The sequence below is a fragment of the Falco peregrinus genome, chromosome 2, assembly GCF_023634155.1.
Source record: "Falco peregrinus isolate bFalPer1 chromosome 2, bFalPer1.pri, whole genome shotgun sequence".
NCBI lineage: Eukaryota > Metazoa > Chordata > Aves > Falconiformes > Falconidae > Falco > Falco peregrinus.
Genome location: NC_073722.1, coordinates 70,070,632 through 70,086,269, shown reverse-complemented (window position 1 = coordinate 70,086,269; position 15,638 = coordinate 70,070,632). Strand labels below are relative to the sequence as shown.

At 35.6% G+C, this 15,638-nt stretch overlaps 1 protein-coding gene across 3 annotated transcripts in view; it reads right to left on the bottom strand.

Moving 5' to 3' along the window:
* The window catches only part of CENPE (centromere protein E), a 38,200-nt gene that overhangs the window by 20,148 nt on the left and 2,414 nt on the right, over nucleotides 1-15,638 (bottom strand). For 2 of the 3 annotated variants that reach the window (XM_055796306.1, XM_055796308.1), the window contains exons 5-23: nucleotides 14,781-14,900; nucleotides 13,768-13,849; nucleotides 13,507-13,574; nucleotides 13,361-13,432; nucleotides 11,785-11,836; nucleotides 10,918-11,005; nucleotides 10,611-10,737; nucleotides 9,870-9,989; nucleotides 8,406-8,564; nucleotides 7,876-8,017; nucleotides 6,536-6,627; nucleotides 6,153-6,209; nucleotides 5,905-6,072; nucleotides 3,729-3,803; nucleotides 3,364-3,486; nucleotides 2,873-3,007; nucleotides 2,066-2,243; nucleotides 1,468-1,622; nucleotides 132-446 (exon numbers count right to left, since the gene is read on the bottom strand). In XM_055796306.1, the coding sequence (XP_055652281.1) occupies nucleotides 132-446; nucleotides 1,468-1,622; nucleotides 2,066-2,243; nucleotides 2,873-3,007; nucleotides 3,364-3,486; nucleotides 3,729-3,803; nucleotides 5,905-6,072; nucleotides 6,153-6,209; nucleotides 6,536-6,627; nucleotides 7,876-8,017; nucleotides 8,406-8,564; nucleotides 9,870-9,989; nucleotides 10,611-10,737; nucleotides 10,918-11,005; nucleotides 11,785-11,836; nucleotides 13,361-13,432; nucleotides 13,507-13,574; nucleotides 13,768-13,849; nucleotides 14,781-14,900 (2,328 nt within the window). The remainder of the gene's footprint in view (nucleotides 1-131; nucleotides 447-1,467; nucleotides 1,623-2,065; nucleotides 2,244-2,872; nucleotides 3,008-3,363; nucleotides 3,487-3,728; nucleotides 3,804-5,904; nucleotides 6,073-6,152; nucleotides 6,210-6,535; nucleotides 6,628-7,875; nucleotides 8,018-8,405; nucleotides 8,565-9,869; nucleotides 9,990-10,610; nucleotides 10,738-10,917; nucleotides 11,006-11,784; nucleotides 11,837-13,360; nucleotides 13,433-13,506; nucleotides 13,575-13,767; nucleotides 13,850-14,780; nucleotides 14,901-15,638) is intronic. The other variant, XM_055796307.1, reaches the window with a different exon arrangement.

Genomic DNA, 15,638 nt, shown 5'->3' with positions numbered 1-15,638 from the left:
AGTAATATCCACTCACACCAGAGGAATTTCAACATTATTTATACCTTTAAAGACTACTTCTCAAAAAAGTTTTTTTTAATATTGTGAATACCTCATTTCTTATCTGTAAATGTGAGTACACTGACACTAACCTCTGATTTCACTTCATCCAAAGTTGTTTTAGACTCCTGTGCTTCTTTGGATAGCGTATCTATTTGAAGCTTCATTTGTTCATTGTTTCCCAATACTGCTACATATTTTTGCTGTAGTTCTTCATGGAGCTGTTTAAGTGCTACATATTCCTGATCAAGCTTTACATATTTAAGTTGTGCATCTGCTAGACTGTCTTCTGATTTTCCAATTTCTTCAGTCATATGTTTAAATCTAATTTCATTGTCAGCTACGTCAGAAAGCAGCTTTTCTCTTTCCAGTTTTACTAAGTGTAGCTCCTCACATTTTTCAATAATCTGCCAACGGAAAAGCAATATTAATAGTATTTTCTAAATCAGTATGTCATAGCTACATAATAAAAAATGCTGTTCATATGCAGGTATAGGTAATAAAGTACAGGCAAACACATAGCACATTAGGCTTTGCTTTGTCAGGAGGAAGCCATCTAGCAAACAATCCTTCAAAGAGAAGGAAGGAAGGCAGACAAGCCCCTTCCAAAACCTTGAAACCCCTCCTTTAACTCTTTAGGTGTTCTTTAAACATTTAGTTTCTTACATTTGAGCTAGGACTGGACTGATATTTCCAGCTACAACTCCTAAACTGAACATTTAGATGTATCAATACTTTATGATACAAAGTTTATGAAGTTGTTAACATCTAATACATTTTGTTTATTAGTGGAAGTAGACCACTGGAAGGTTTTCATGGTTTTTGCAGAGCATTCATGAGTTTGTGAGATCACTTGCCATGAATAATTTTCACTGCGTGTACTTAGTAGCAGGTATTTAATGATAAAGAAACCTAAAAAGTGTGTCTTAAAAGGATTTGTTTGCAAACACTTACAGCAAACTTAGCAGACTAAGCCCTGACTTGCCAGGAAACAGGAAAGTTTCCTTACAAGTTTTCCAGAACTCACAAGTTGAATCAGTTCTCAAGCAGTTTTTCTGCTAAAAGATCTTGAAATTTTCTCTTTGGCCAACTGGACAAAGATTCAGTTTTAGCATAGTAAAGCAGGATCAAACACCGTTATACATATACACAGTTATCAACGGTGACCATGGCAATGAGGCAGACAAGTATTGGACTAGAAATTCCTCATTAATTATAGTAGACTTTGTGACTAAGCATGTTACTTCAAATTTATTCCTAGGTGCAAATATTAAATACCTGGAAAACAATAACTTGATGAACTTAATCACAAAGTCTCAGGTTATTTGCTTCAAGATAACTTTTAGCTTTAGAACTTCATATCAAGTAGGCCTCTATAAACACGTTACCAGTCAAGTACTAAAAAACCAAGTTAAATATTTTGTTTACCTCTTTCTGCTGCATCTCAACAACATTTGGTAGAGTCTGATATTCTGAGAGCTCATCTACTTGTTTTTGTAGAAGTGCTTTCTCTTTCAATGTTTTCTCTAGTTCTCCTTTTAAGTCAGCTGCCTTTTTTTCCAGCTCCCCAAGACAGAGCATATCTAGAGAATTAAAAAGTTTAGATTAATAGGAGTATGAAAGAAAAAGTATGTTCTAAGTTAAGCAGAAGATTTATAATGCATTCCAGATGTCACATTGTACAATACACTCTTCTAGAATTATACCAATGGCCAACATGAAACTAGTGGTCTGAATTTGGTCATCACTTGTTAGGCTGACATCCAATTTAGTTTAGATTCACTCCAACAGCCTTTATTAACTTGACAGTCTTTGCGCAAAATGCAAAACATCCTGTAAGCTGCAGTTTTCCAAATAGTGCAAGAAAGTGCTAAAGCAGTTACTATGTGCCAGCAGTACCAGACTCTCCAATACTGACAGAAGCTCAAAGTATGAGAGAACAAGAGCCAAGGTCTTCCCTATGCCCCCCACCATTATGGGGAAAAAGGAGGAGAGAGAGAGAAAAAAGCACCACCTGGAACAGTACCTTTTGGAACTTTACCCTCCATTAGTGAGGTTAGTCTTGCATTTTCTTGAAATACAGACTGCAACTCTTTCTGCAAGTCAGCTTGCATTTTTTTATAACTGGCTTTTCCTGCTTCTATTTGGCTTTGATAGAATTGGACATCCTTTTGCATTTGCTTGTAATTATTTGCGAGTTCATTCTTCAGGAAAACAAAACAACATGCAATTCACACACAAAATAAAAGTCTACTTGCTTAAAATCTAAATATTGCATCTGTCACATTTCTTCTTGTCGCTTACAACTTTGGCCTTAATAAATTGTGGCTTATTCTGCCATGTTTAACAACGGTGTTCCTGTCAGAGTCCTATAACAAAACATACCTTACCTTAGAGGTCAGGGCCACAACTGCTTCTACTATTTTTGTCTTTTGTCCTTCAAAGCTCAAAGTAAGCTCCATCCCACTTCTGAACTTATCTCTTATTCTCTTTCGTTCTCTGGTAAAATTAGGTTTCAAGTTTTATGTCCTATTAACTCCCTAAAGACTGTTCATTTGCTCTCTCTCTCTCTCTCTACTGGTAAACCTAAAACTACCCCATCCCACTCCTTTGGGAGCAGCGCCTATTTTCTTTTTATCTTTTTCCTGAAGACCCATTTTCCTTGAATTCCATAATAAAAGCATTCCTTGGCACATGAGTCATTTTCTTTCTCCAAATACTCTACCACATCTTGTCTTTATCAATTATGATTGCTTTCTTCACTAGTCTGGGAGCAGACAGGTCTTTGACAGCAGTTTGTAATATACATTATGTATATAAGGTAAGTACTTACCATCTTTTCCTTCAGTTCCAAATTTTCAGTTCTGAGAAAAGCAGATTCTTTTTTGGCATCCAAGGCTATGGTTTCACTATCTAAAAGGGATTTATTCAACTGCTGAATTTCCTCAGTTAGCTTATCAGAATCTCCCTGAAAGGAACAGATAAATACTTGAAGAAATCAAGAAATATATAGACATAATAAAGTGAGTTCATTGTAACGTGGTTGAAATGTAAATACAGGCTCAGAAAACCTGATAAATTTAGTCGAGAAGGAACAGTAGCAGACTCAAATGAAAGATGGGTTAAAGAGCAGCATTTCCCATAGGTTTACTTCAGAGTACTGCTGTATAGTGCTGTAGTAATTCACATTAAGCTTTGTAAAAAAAAAAATCTTCAAGATCTGTAGGGAAAGAAGTTTCAATTATATCAATATTACACCAATATTTAATCCACCTCCAACAAAACCAGAACCAACTATTAACCCAGCAGAAAACTCAAATTTACCACTGAAAAAGATATGTCCTTTTTTTCTGCTCCTGCTTTCTGCAGTTCTTCCACATGATTCTGTAATATCTTTATTTTGTTCTCTTTCTCTCTCAGCTCTTCCAATTTGGAGTTTATTTCTGCCTACAAGTTGGAGAAAAAGAGGGAGAAGAAAGTTCTAGTGCCCAGTTTAGTTTTTCAGGTAAGAATTTAACAGAAGCCTGCTTTGTACATAGTAAACATTCATAGGTTTTAGACATATCCTCCTTAGAGCTATTAAGACTAACCAGAGCCCAACGATGTCTAGCAAATACAGTATTTTGAGATAAAAAACCAAGCACACTATATGTAAGTCTTATTGCATGTAAATTCATGGACAGGCTCACCTCAAGTTCCTCATTGTACACTTCAGCATTTGAAACTAGACTCTTTAAGTTGGTTATTTCATGCATTAGTTGTATCTGTGGAGCAAATTGAAGCAAAATTGCAGAGGATGTTAGAAAGCACCCACACCAGTAGTTTTAGTTGCCAACACCATGAAAATAAGCAAGGTTTTATCTTTTGCATTAATGGGCAAACTATATATACACACATATCTATTTAAACAGCAAAGTCGCTCTGTTTTAGAAAAGATTCAAGTTCAATTTAATCTTAACAGCTCAAGAAGCAAAAGCAATATGATCAAAGCAATTAATGTAGAAAATGTACAGATGCAAAATTCTAGTCATGTAAGCAGTACATGTCTGTGTCTAGTATGATATTTATAATTTATAATTTAATCTATTTACTAACAGGAATGAAAAGGTGCCAAAATTGAGGTAAATCAAGGCATGAACACATTGTTCCATCCTCAAGAGGCACAAGTAGAAGACTAGATAGAAAAGCACTTCTAAAATTGAAGAACTCCTTTATTTTGGTCTTTGTTAGCAAAGCTTTACGATAAGCACTTAATCTACAAGCACTTCTGCAGTCACAAGCACAGGCAAAGAGAAAATCCAATCTGTAACTAAGATCAGGGAAGAGCCTTAAAACAAGCACTCTCCTGTGAGTATTTCTACATAGTTAGGGTTTTCTTCTTACTGTACTCCTATCTGTAATCTTAAAAATCAGATGATGGTTGTAGAAGATGTGGTACGATACTACTGTCAGAAGTAGTTTAATGTCATTTTTCAGAACAGAGTTTACCTGTATATATACGTTGCGATTTAAACTGATGGATTTCAACTAATGTATTTGGTAAAGTATGTGACCTTTCAGTATTGCTGTAATTAATCTGCTATATGGGTATCAAATACGTTTTATAGACTGTCTTCAGATACATATCTGAAAACATGAATCATTAAAAACCAATTCTTGTAATAGAAGCTACTTTAGAACAGTGCACCTGTCACTAGATACACAAAAGCTTTGCAGGGAAAGTTGTGACTGAGTATTTGTTAAGTGTTGGCTTATAAGGAAGATAGAAGACTTTGTATGCTAGACTAACTGTGCTAAAAAAGAAACTTAAATACAAGCTAAACCATAATCTGTTGTGGATCCATTTTGTTTAAGATCCATAAATCTTTGTAGGGAACACAGTGGAAGTGAGAGGCGATGTTAAATTGTAACTTAACACAATGCAAAAGGATGTAGCTTCAGCTTCAACCTTAGTTTAGTGGTCAGAGCATATTAAACAGACTAGCACGTACAAGTAGTTTGCAGAAAAGGTATTGGGAAAGAAATGGATTGGAATAATACATCCATTTCTTAATACCTCAAGCTGTTGTTTTGGGGTTCTTTTTGGTTGTTTCTTCTTTTGTTTGGAGTGGTTTGTTTTTTTTTTTCCACCCCAACTTATTTCAGTCTAGCCCTCAGGCAGCTAGAAACTGATACAAATAACACAGATTACAGGATTGGAGCATAAAACATTTGGACAAACAAGGTACATGTCCACTAACAGCACAAGAAGATAAAGAGAACTGAAAGTCAGCTTTTCTTATCTTATTATTAAGCTTAATCTCATAAGTTATCTAGTAGGTAGGTTTACCATTTCTGACTTCCTAGTACAAAGTAAGTTTCATTTTTCCACAGACATTACTATTCACGCTATTATTTTAAAATATTTTATTACTGTTTAATATGTTGAAAGTTAATGCTTATATAGTTCAATGCATGACCAAAACCAGAGCTATCTTGGATTGTAAACCACTGTTTTGCACAAGAAATGTGAAACATAGCTTCACAAATATACTTTAACTTCAAAACAGCAAAACAAGCCTTTTGCTGACATCTAAAGTGAAATTCATGTCATGCATATATAAAAAATATCTGGATACATATATACACACAAAAATATGTTTAACCAGACTTCAGTATGTGACGCTCCAAAAAAAAAGTCCAAAAAAGTCTGAATTTTACACCGAGTAAATCCGGCTTAAATCCTGGGTTCATGCATTCTGTTGCTGAATGTAGCTTACAATACTATTTATTTGTGAATCAACATCCAAGTACACATACACCAAATAAACTCTAGAAAAAAATTGAGCATAGAGAATTCTCTGTATTTATTTCAATGCACCTTACCTCATGATCTTTTTGTGTTTGTTTCTCCAGTGCTTCAAATTCATCCATTTCCATTTTTTCTTTCAGTTTCTCCTTCATTTCATTTATTTCTAACTTCAACTGCTCATTTTCCAATACTAGGCTATTAAAGTTAGCTTGCAGGACGTTGACCTCATTTACAGCAATATCCTGAAGAAGCAGCACAAGACACTTTAGAAGTTGTTGTTGGAATGTCAGTCTTATTTCTAGAAAACACAGAACAGACTAACCTTTTCTAGTGCTAATGCTTCACAGAGTTGCACAGATTCTTCAAAGTCTTTCTGAGTCTAGAAAAATAACCACTCAGTTAACTGATCTACAAAATCAAGCAATTTTAGTATTACAATTACATTCCTTGTTGCTTGTCTTTTCATGGCTAGTCCTGTTTAAGTACCAAAGCTTACTGGATCATTTGCCACAGAGCCATAGAATCATAGAGCCATCCCACAGCTTCACAGAGATGACCATGAGACTTACTTTCTAGCCAGTTACAATAATACTGCAGACATACAGAAGAATATTGGTGTCCTACAGATAAGTAAGGCTGATCTTACTGAGAAGGATGTAATATATATGCACTGTATTAGACAACTGGCATAGATTATAAAGTTACCCAATTCATGTTAGGTCCAGCAGTCCCTTCATCTGAAATTTGATCAGGAGCCATCAGACACTGGTTGTCATATTCAAAATTCTCTAATATAGCTGAAGAGAAAGATGTATTAGAAAAATACAGAGTAGCAGTAGATTTTAAACTGGACATCAAGAATTATTTCCTTGAAAATTTTTATCACATTGGAAACAATCATCCAATGGAAAAGATGTAGCACACTGGATGTGACTTCTGAAACTCACTGTTTTTTCTTATGAAAGGAAATAACACTGAGGACCAGTCCCTACACTCACGCTGACCACCTTAGCACAAGTTAATATTCTGGATTTGCATTAGTATTCATTATTTAACTGGAGATTAGGAAAAGCATTTAAGTGTCAAGGAAAGAACAACTCAACAGTATCCTGCAAGATTTAAAGAAAAAAACATAGATCACACCACACATGCGCCCCCCAGGCTCCCCAAAAAACACCCTGTCAACCCCCACAAGCAAAACAGCTTGGTAGAAGGATTGGCAATAAGGCTGTAAGAAATTACAATCCAGCAAAAAACCTGTCCATTTATTCTTGTGTTTTCAGTTCAACTTCATCCCTCACCCCTCTAAGTCATCCTTGTATTTCTCTACCTCAATTTGATTGTTGAGTAATGACTGATCTATTCTTGTTGAGAATTTTGGAATTTGACACACACTTCCCCCCCCCCTCTCCTTTTTGAGGGGAAGAACATTGTTTTAATAGATAGCCTGTGCTGAAGAATAACTTTGGCTACATTTACAAAAAAACAGGGGGCTGGAGTAGGTTGCATGGCAGAAGTATTTGTAGACCCTGCCTTTTACCTCACAGCTCTTACCTTTGGTTTTAAAAATTAAAGCTCAATATGCTGAAGAGCAGGGGTGAAAAAAGTAATCTTGGAAAGCATGTGCAAGGACTTCTTAATCCGTGCTATCAGAGAGTTGACTTATTCCCTTTGGCAAAATAAGTAATGCTTGCAAAATTATCCAACAGGAGTTTGCTACACTATTTCAGCTGGGATAGTAAGACCAATGCTCCCCTTTTTAAATAAAAAAGCACAAGCGTTACCAGTATTATTGTGCTAAAACCACTTCCCTTTCAGGCATCATTCTTTGCTGGAAAATAGGATTTCCTCATGGGCTACAGGTAACTCTTTCAAAACTGAGTTCATGGAACATAATTTGAGTAGTATAGTAGGGCCAACTAAATGTAGCTTTCATATTGTTAGCATATTAATTTGCTTTTTAACTTAGATTTATTAAAAAGGGATTATTTCTCATTTCAAAGCAGTTTTGCAGAGTCTCCTTATTTTCTCTGGATGGTACTTACAATCCTCTGTGTCTGGTACTGATGACAGAGACCTTTTCATTTTTTTTGTTTCAGTCAGCCCTGATGTAAAGTCTTCAAAACAACTCATGCTCATCTGGTTTATTTTACCAGGAGCCCAAGTAACTCTTCTTCTTCTCTTGGCCTTTTTTAAAAAAAAAAAAAACCACAAACACAAACACACCTGTATTTACAGGAAAAGTGATACAATGAAAGCACAAGTAGAGAATAGATGTTGCGCTAAGCTAGCTCTATAACAGTACCAGCAGCTACCTAGACAGTTTTGCAGTTTCTTCAAAACTGAACTACAGCATAATGGTTTGAAAGCAAAAGCTTCCACAGTCTGTTCACTGCAAGGCAACACTGAATTGATACTCACTCAGAAGTTATTTCAAGTTACCCCTTCAAAAATAAGAAAAAAATGTGAAAATTGTCTATTAAACTTATTCCTCATTGTAAATATAACCCTATGTATTTAATATTAGCTTTCGCAAAGTATTTCAGAGTAAACAAGATCTGGAACAGGTGCTTACATTGGCTTTCTGTTTTGAGGAAAAGGAGGCAGAAGTCACCAGCATCTCAGTTAAGTTCCGTATCCTATCTTCTTGTACTTTTTGAAGAGAATTTTTTTCTTCCAACAGCTGAGCCAACTGGTCTTTCTCCATTGCATGGATTTGAGTCTTTGAAGACACCTTCCATGAGAAGAGTATTAATCAAACTGATATTTTAAGAACACAAGCTACTCCTACAGAAGATACACAATCATAAATATTTAAGGAAAACTACACACATACATTCTTGTAAGCCTGGAAGAGCCGTCTTCAATATTTAAGAAGGAAACTGACAATGTAGTCTACAATTTGCCTGTAGACTTGGTATTTTAAGGGGTCAAAACTCCTCCAAACAATACAGTCTTAGATTTTTCGGGGGATAAAAAAACCCCATACTTTTGAGTGTAACAGTTTAAGATGACCATCCCATAATGCCAGAAGCCTGAAGCTCTTAGAGAACTGATTCATTTGTCAAATAACAGCAAGCTACCTTAATGCCTGTAGTCTTTTAAAATTTTAAGTACTGAAAAGTTATTTTGTTGTGAAGCAACTGCATTACAGTAGTAGATTTTTTACAACTTTATCATAAGCTTACAATACAGTAATTCAAAGTTCACAGGGGATTTCCCAACAAGCTTTTCTGTACTTAAGTACTTTCCTCACTACCTACTATCTCAGAAGACAAACACCTCTAGGTGCACATTCATATTGCAAATTAATTCTCTTTAAAAAAAACAAGGTCAGTTATTTTTACTTAATTTTCCTACATATTTTTCTATTTTTGCAAACAAAAAGTCATATTTTAACAGTTCAATTCACCAAAATAGTACACTCAGAATTGTGATTTTTCCTATGCTTTATCTTTTATTATCTATGCCATAACAAGACTTGCAAGATTGCTCCTCAACTCCACAGATTTCTGGAGAAAGACAAACACATGAGAGAACACACTGGCAGGAAGTTACAGTTGTTCATTCTTTATGTGTAGCCAGAAGCTACATTTAAGTTTTGCCCGTAATCTTATGCAGCTGCAACTTCTTGCAACTAAGCTGAAGTTAAACATCAGTAAGGCAAAAAACCCCATGAATTAAATTGGAATGTTTAACTGACATTCATAAATTCTTATACTGCAATTATTCCTTTTGATCGATGGCAATATTACAGTGTGATATAAGGGATGACAAATTTCTATTTCTTAAACGTTAACCTACAGAAAGCAAGCAACTCAGTTGATCTCATTCAGTATCAGCTTTCACAAAGGTGTTTACTATCATCAGTTCTAAACTTCACATCTTTTCAATTTCTGTCCTCTCAATAAAAGCAACAGATATGACTAAACAGTTTACTTACACCTACAAAATTAACTTGTTTTGGTTTAAAAACAGGATGTTTCCAAATATCTATCAGTACTAATGATAGATTGATTTTATTAAGTTTATTACATACTTCTTCCAGCTGCTTTTTCAAATCCAGAATTTCTTTGCGGTATCTCTTCAGGAGGGCATCATCATCAAGTACTTCATTAACTTTTGGAGTATTCTTCATTCTTTTGGCTGTATTGGCAAACTGGAAGAATATTCTCTCATGGGTAATAGAGAACAAATATCTCAAAACCTTATTGTGTCTCATTTCCCAACATAAGAAAAGGGACAGTTTATTAGATAAATACATAAAAAAGACAAATATTGACATTTACTTATTTTTTCATGTAAAAAAAAAGCGAAGCCTGATATTTAAGCAAAACCATACTAAGTTATTTTTATTTCATAAAAAAACCCTCAAAAGACCACCAAAAAAGCAGGAAGACAATCCTACTTAAAGAATACAGTTCATGAATATTTAATTACCCTCCTTCCCTGTAGGGCCTAACATTTTGTGTTAACAAAGGTTTAGTTCTAGCTGTGCTTGGAAAAGGCAAATGAGAAAAGATGTTATTTCCTGCCCAAAAGGTGAGAGAAGGAGCTTTGGTCCAACTGCCAGAAAGCTCTAGTTAGACAGCTTAGTACAAGATGACAACTGGGAAAAAGAAGCGTACAAAACAAACATTTCAAGTTGCAAGGCCACAGAGGGCCTTTAGAAGATTCAATTGACTACAGATCCAACAGATGACAGTTTTCCACCCCTCCAACCTGTCTACAATGAAGCCTTGAGTCAGAATAATGCTTGAGAACCAGTAAAAAGTTTTACCTGAAGAGTACTGAGCGTTTCATCAAAAGAAACGGGAGTAATTGTACAAATAATGACCGTCTTAGCATTTCCTCCAAGGGAGTTCTGCAGAATTCGCGTCAGCTTGCTGTCTCTGTAATTTATAAACCTGATGAAAGAGGGAAGAAAGTATTAGTATTTTTACATAGAAAAAACACAGTAAACATCTTTTCTAGAAGTAACAGGTTGTTTGAATTACCTACACAAAATAGGATTATACATAAAAGGTTTATATTTCATAGTTCATTAGTGACTGACTTAAAACAGGTATGCAAACACACATGCTTACCCAGAAGGGTCATCACAAAGTTTTTTGATAACTTGACCAAGAATGAACAAGCTCCGGTTTATATTGCAGCCTTCTTTCAGTCTGACACCTGGGTATCAAACAGTAATTATTTAAATTAAAAACAACGTTAAGATACATTTTCAATCTGTCAAGCTTCTGTGCTATGTTATGTTCATAAGGATTATCCATGAGTTAATTGTGAAATGCTGCAATGCACTATGACCTATCAGCAGCTAGTACCAAATCCTTTATAACAGCTGAAATGCATAAAAATACAACAGTAATCTAGCACAAAACCAATCTTTACATAGTAAGTAGCTGTGGCCATAAGAACTTCAATTTTGTTTCCTGTGTAGGTTTTGCAAATGCATGTATTTACACGTGTAAGTATACCAAACCAGCCTTAGAATACGAGGAACAGCTAACCCAAGTGTTGTAAGATAGTGTATTAACTTGTGTTCCTCTCAGATTTTTATGATAAAAGCATTTTTGCGCTACTTCATGCTGTTATCGTCAATTATCAAGGTTCCTCTTTGCTGAAGCGAGACATCTATTAACTTTTCAACTTTACACAAGTCCCTATAAGCTTCTAAGGATCTCTTTACTGCAGGTGAATCTTTACTGAATCATGTCCACTCCATTAGTTCAGTATGACTGTTGCTGGACTTGCTATTCTGGAAAAGTTGTATTATCTAATTGTTTGCATTTTACAGCATTTTCCCTTGCCCCACCAAGGGCAAAAGAGATTATTTATAAACAATAATTAACACAATTGCACATATATCAAATAAGTTCCTTTCTATCATAGTCTCTCATAAGGGTTCATTAACAGAAGTGGTCATCAGGATAGCCTCATTTAACACTCACCTTCAGATCCTGTTTGACTAGCTCTTTCACTGCCTGCCAGATCCACCAAGTTCTACAAATTCATGAAATATTTCACAGGTTAGTTCTGAGGCATTTTAGATCCTCTAAATCTCTGCTAAGAATTTAATAAATTAAAGTTACACTCCAAAAAAGCAAGAGGTCTGTCATTATTGGAAGTAATCCATAGCTACGACACATACCAACCAATACTTTCAAAGACACAGAATAGTTCTTATGAACTCTATTATATCATTCTGAACAGTATTTCAAACATGCACTACAAGTCCCTCTACCCTCCATAACAAAAAAATAAACCGTTTCTCAGTATATAAGCATTCACTACAGATTCAAGCCATAGGAGGCTTCATAGAATCACAGAAAATCCAGTCCATCTTTCATGGGAAAGTGAGCCTAGATGAGATTATCTAGCACCCTGTCCTGTACCAGCTGTATGTCTCTTCCTTGCCTGTCATTGTGGCGATAAGGAAAGGAAGAAATGGTACACCAGAGGAGAAGCCTCACTCTAAATCTGGTTCAAAGTCAGTTAGACCTTTATAGCATCCCATAACAATTTGTCTGAGCAAGTAGCCCTCACTTTAATTAGTTTGTTTAAAATGGTAAAATGCTGTACTAACTCCATCAAGCAGCAACAGACCAAAAAGGCCAAAACCCCTTCCCTATCTCCACATTAGCAGAGGTTCCTATAAAGTCAGTTGGAACAGAGACAGGGAAGAAGGTGTGTAAAAGGAGTAGAACCATTAAGATATGGTGAGAAAAAAAAGCAGGCAGTTTGCTCAAATACTGCACCAGCAGTGTTTACATTCAGATCTCAGAGCTTTTTCATATGAAGCCAGAACAGAAAGCTCTTTCCACAATGCACGCGATGGACTTCAAGCTTGCTAAATTGGGAAAAGCATTAATACTTTTCTCACTCCTTCAGTAGATTTGGATTCTCTTCTGAGAATCAAGAAAAGGCTGTACAGAAAAGGCTTCAGAAACCCAAACACTCCTCTAGAGATGAGCAGTGTAGTCCCCCCAGCTTAAAGTATTTCATATCCTAGTAATCCACTAAAGAGATGTTAAGTGGTGTTACTTTTGAAAAAAAAATATCTCCTGGCCTTTGCAGCTATACGCCACGTGTTCTTTTAACAATTAATTCTGAGGCTAAGAGAAGCCTTAACATTACCCATTTTACAAATAAGTTCACTAGGTTTGTCAGCAGTCGGGAACAATTGTAGAGAAAGCAGTGTTTAGCAAAATGCAAGAGCACTCTGACAATAGCCCCTTACACTTCTGGGAAGGGCGTGAACTCCCCAGTCCAGCATGAATTGTGTAGGAACTACTCCCATGTCAGAACTCCCTTTGGTGGGAAGATATCCTCTAGGTAACACCCCAGGAGTCTCCCTGTATACAGTGAACATATTTCTGATCACCTGCCCAAGAAATGTCTGCTAGAAATTAACAACAAACCATGCTTGTAGTGTCACAATAAAGTAACATTATTCTCTCAAACAAGTGGTAACAATAAATTCTCTACTTAAATGCCTATTTAATAACTTCTTGGAGTATAGCTTACCAAGTGGGATACCATCACTGCTCCCTCACAGTTTGCATTTGCAGGATCACTTCGTTCTCTGCTTTCAATGATCTAGAAGAGGGTACAATAAAATCTTTGTCAGTTCAAAAATAAAAAACCCCTCCTAATAGTGAAACAGTTCTTACCATTCTGAAGATGGTGTGAGAACGGCTGCTGTGTTCGTTCATTTTTGTTTCTCCATAATGGCGATTTTCTGTCAAAAAGCAATATTAGAGTACTTCTGCTTATGTTCTGGTTAACTGGACATAGCTTTAAAATCATGCTTTTTGTCTGTTATCTTAAAAACATTAATTTCTGAATATAATCTCAAAGAGATACCTCATGATGCTAGATATATTCAGCAATGCTTTTCTAAGATATCAGCTGATATTGGCTAAACAACTTACTTTCTCCTTTTCTGATCCATGCCATAACTTGTTCTGGAGCAACCACTACCTCTTCAATCAGGTCTTCTACATACGTATTCCTCTTAAGAACAGAAACAGTAATAAATCTTACTGAACTCAAACTCACTTCAATACATTAACATTACTAGCAATTATTATAGCATTTGTTCAAGTTTGCTTCCTTCTTAAAAGGAAGCAACATCAGTTGAATGTTTTTTCTGTGAACACAAGGTATGAGGAAAGTTTAGACCTTTATCAGAACTGTAGCCTAAAGACACAAGAAACATATCTAGAAAACCTGCTAAAAATAAAATTGGTAAGGGAAATAGTCTTCCGGACACTTTCTAAGGGAATCCAGGAGCCCCTTTCTCAGTAAATGTTACAAGGCCATAATCATAACTGATAAGTCTCCTTTCTTGCCAAGTTCCAAAAGCATATTTTCAGTGGCCTAAACAATCAAAAACTGGTGGTTTATTTTTCTATTTGCTACAAAGCTTTATAACTGAAGATGGCATTAATATAAATTTATGTTTCCCTACTGATCGTCTTACTGAATTGTTCTAGCCTGATGGTTATTCTATGATTACAGTAGAAGAAAATTATACCTACATCATAGATGATATGAAGATGGTATTATAGTAACTGTATTTCTGGTGGAGACTACTAACACATTAAACTAGAAGCTTAATATCATGTTTGTATAAATTTTATTAGCTTGACAGTGATTACTTGGGTGTTGTCTAAGTTCAATAAAATATATTATCCTGAAAAACTAAAAGAGATTAATTCTCTTACAAACGTTTATAAAGATAAAGCAGCAACAGTATGCCCAACTTCACTGTTGTTATTTTACTATATCAAGTGTCCTTCTGCTAATTCCCAAGATAACAATTACACAGTTTGACACAGGAAAGTCTTCAACTAGATTCCTCTGAAGGCTGTTTTTTGTTTTAAAAAACACCTTCCTTCAATCTAAGCATATATGGTACTTGCACTATATAACATCCACTTACATTAACATCCTCACGAATTCCTAGAGGCTTCTTTTTCCTGGTATCACAAAGCAAATCTGTAATGGTTTCATTGTAGATTTCCATGTAAGAAACCCTTAGCAAGAATTCTCGATCCGGAATCTAATGTTCAAAGAAATAAAATAACAGACTAACCAATGAATACCTTTTAATGCAAGTATTCTTAAGTCAATGAATATGTTTGGATACCATTCCACAGATTTCCCCCCCCCCATCCTCTTCATACATTAGCAATACCAAAGCAGAATTATTTTTCTTCTACCCCACCTCCTTCCAGCTGCATTAACACTATATCAGTTTTAGTAGGCTATAAAAGTAAGGTAACTGTCCTACAGAAGCATGACAATAACTCTCCTACTTAAATACCCTTTCCATATCTAACCTCCTCCTGGTTAGGCTCCTTCCTCTGTGTACCTAGTCTTCTCTCCCTCTTTGCTTATATTTACCTTGCTGCTGCTTCTTCCCCTGCCTCCCTGGTAAAGAATACTGGGTTGAGGAAAGGCTGCACAATGAACTCAAGGACTACAGCACCATGGAAAATTTTCTTGGCTTCAGTTACTTTTGTAGACCCCCTAAGGTACTCTACACCTCCTCAAAGGGGCAGTGAAAGTCACTTAATGATTGCCTGAAACCCTCAGGTCAGAAGCAAGTGCTCTGCAGATGATGTTTTGGAAATCACTGTTTTGACTTGCACCTTCCCTTTGCTTCCTATTACCATAGAGCAATTAGCCTATGATTCTTTTTAAAGCCTGAAATAAGTTAATTTAGTATCATATTCTTCCCACTAAAAAGTCTTTAAATACTGGTAATTTTTTTGAATTTAAAAAACATAATAAGCAA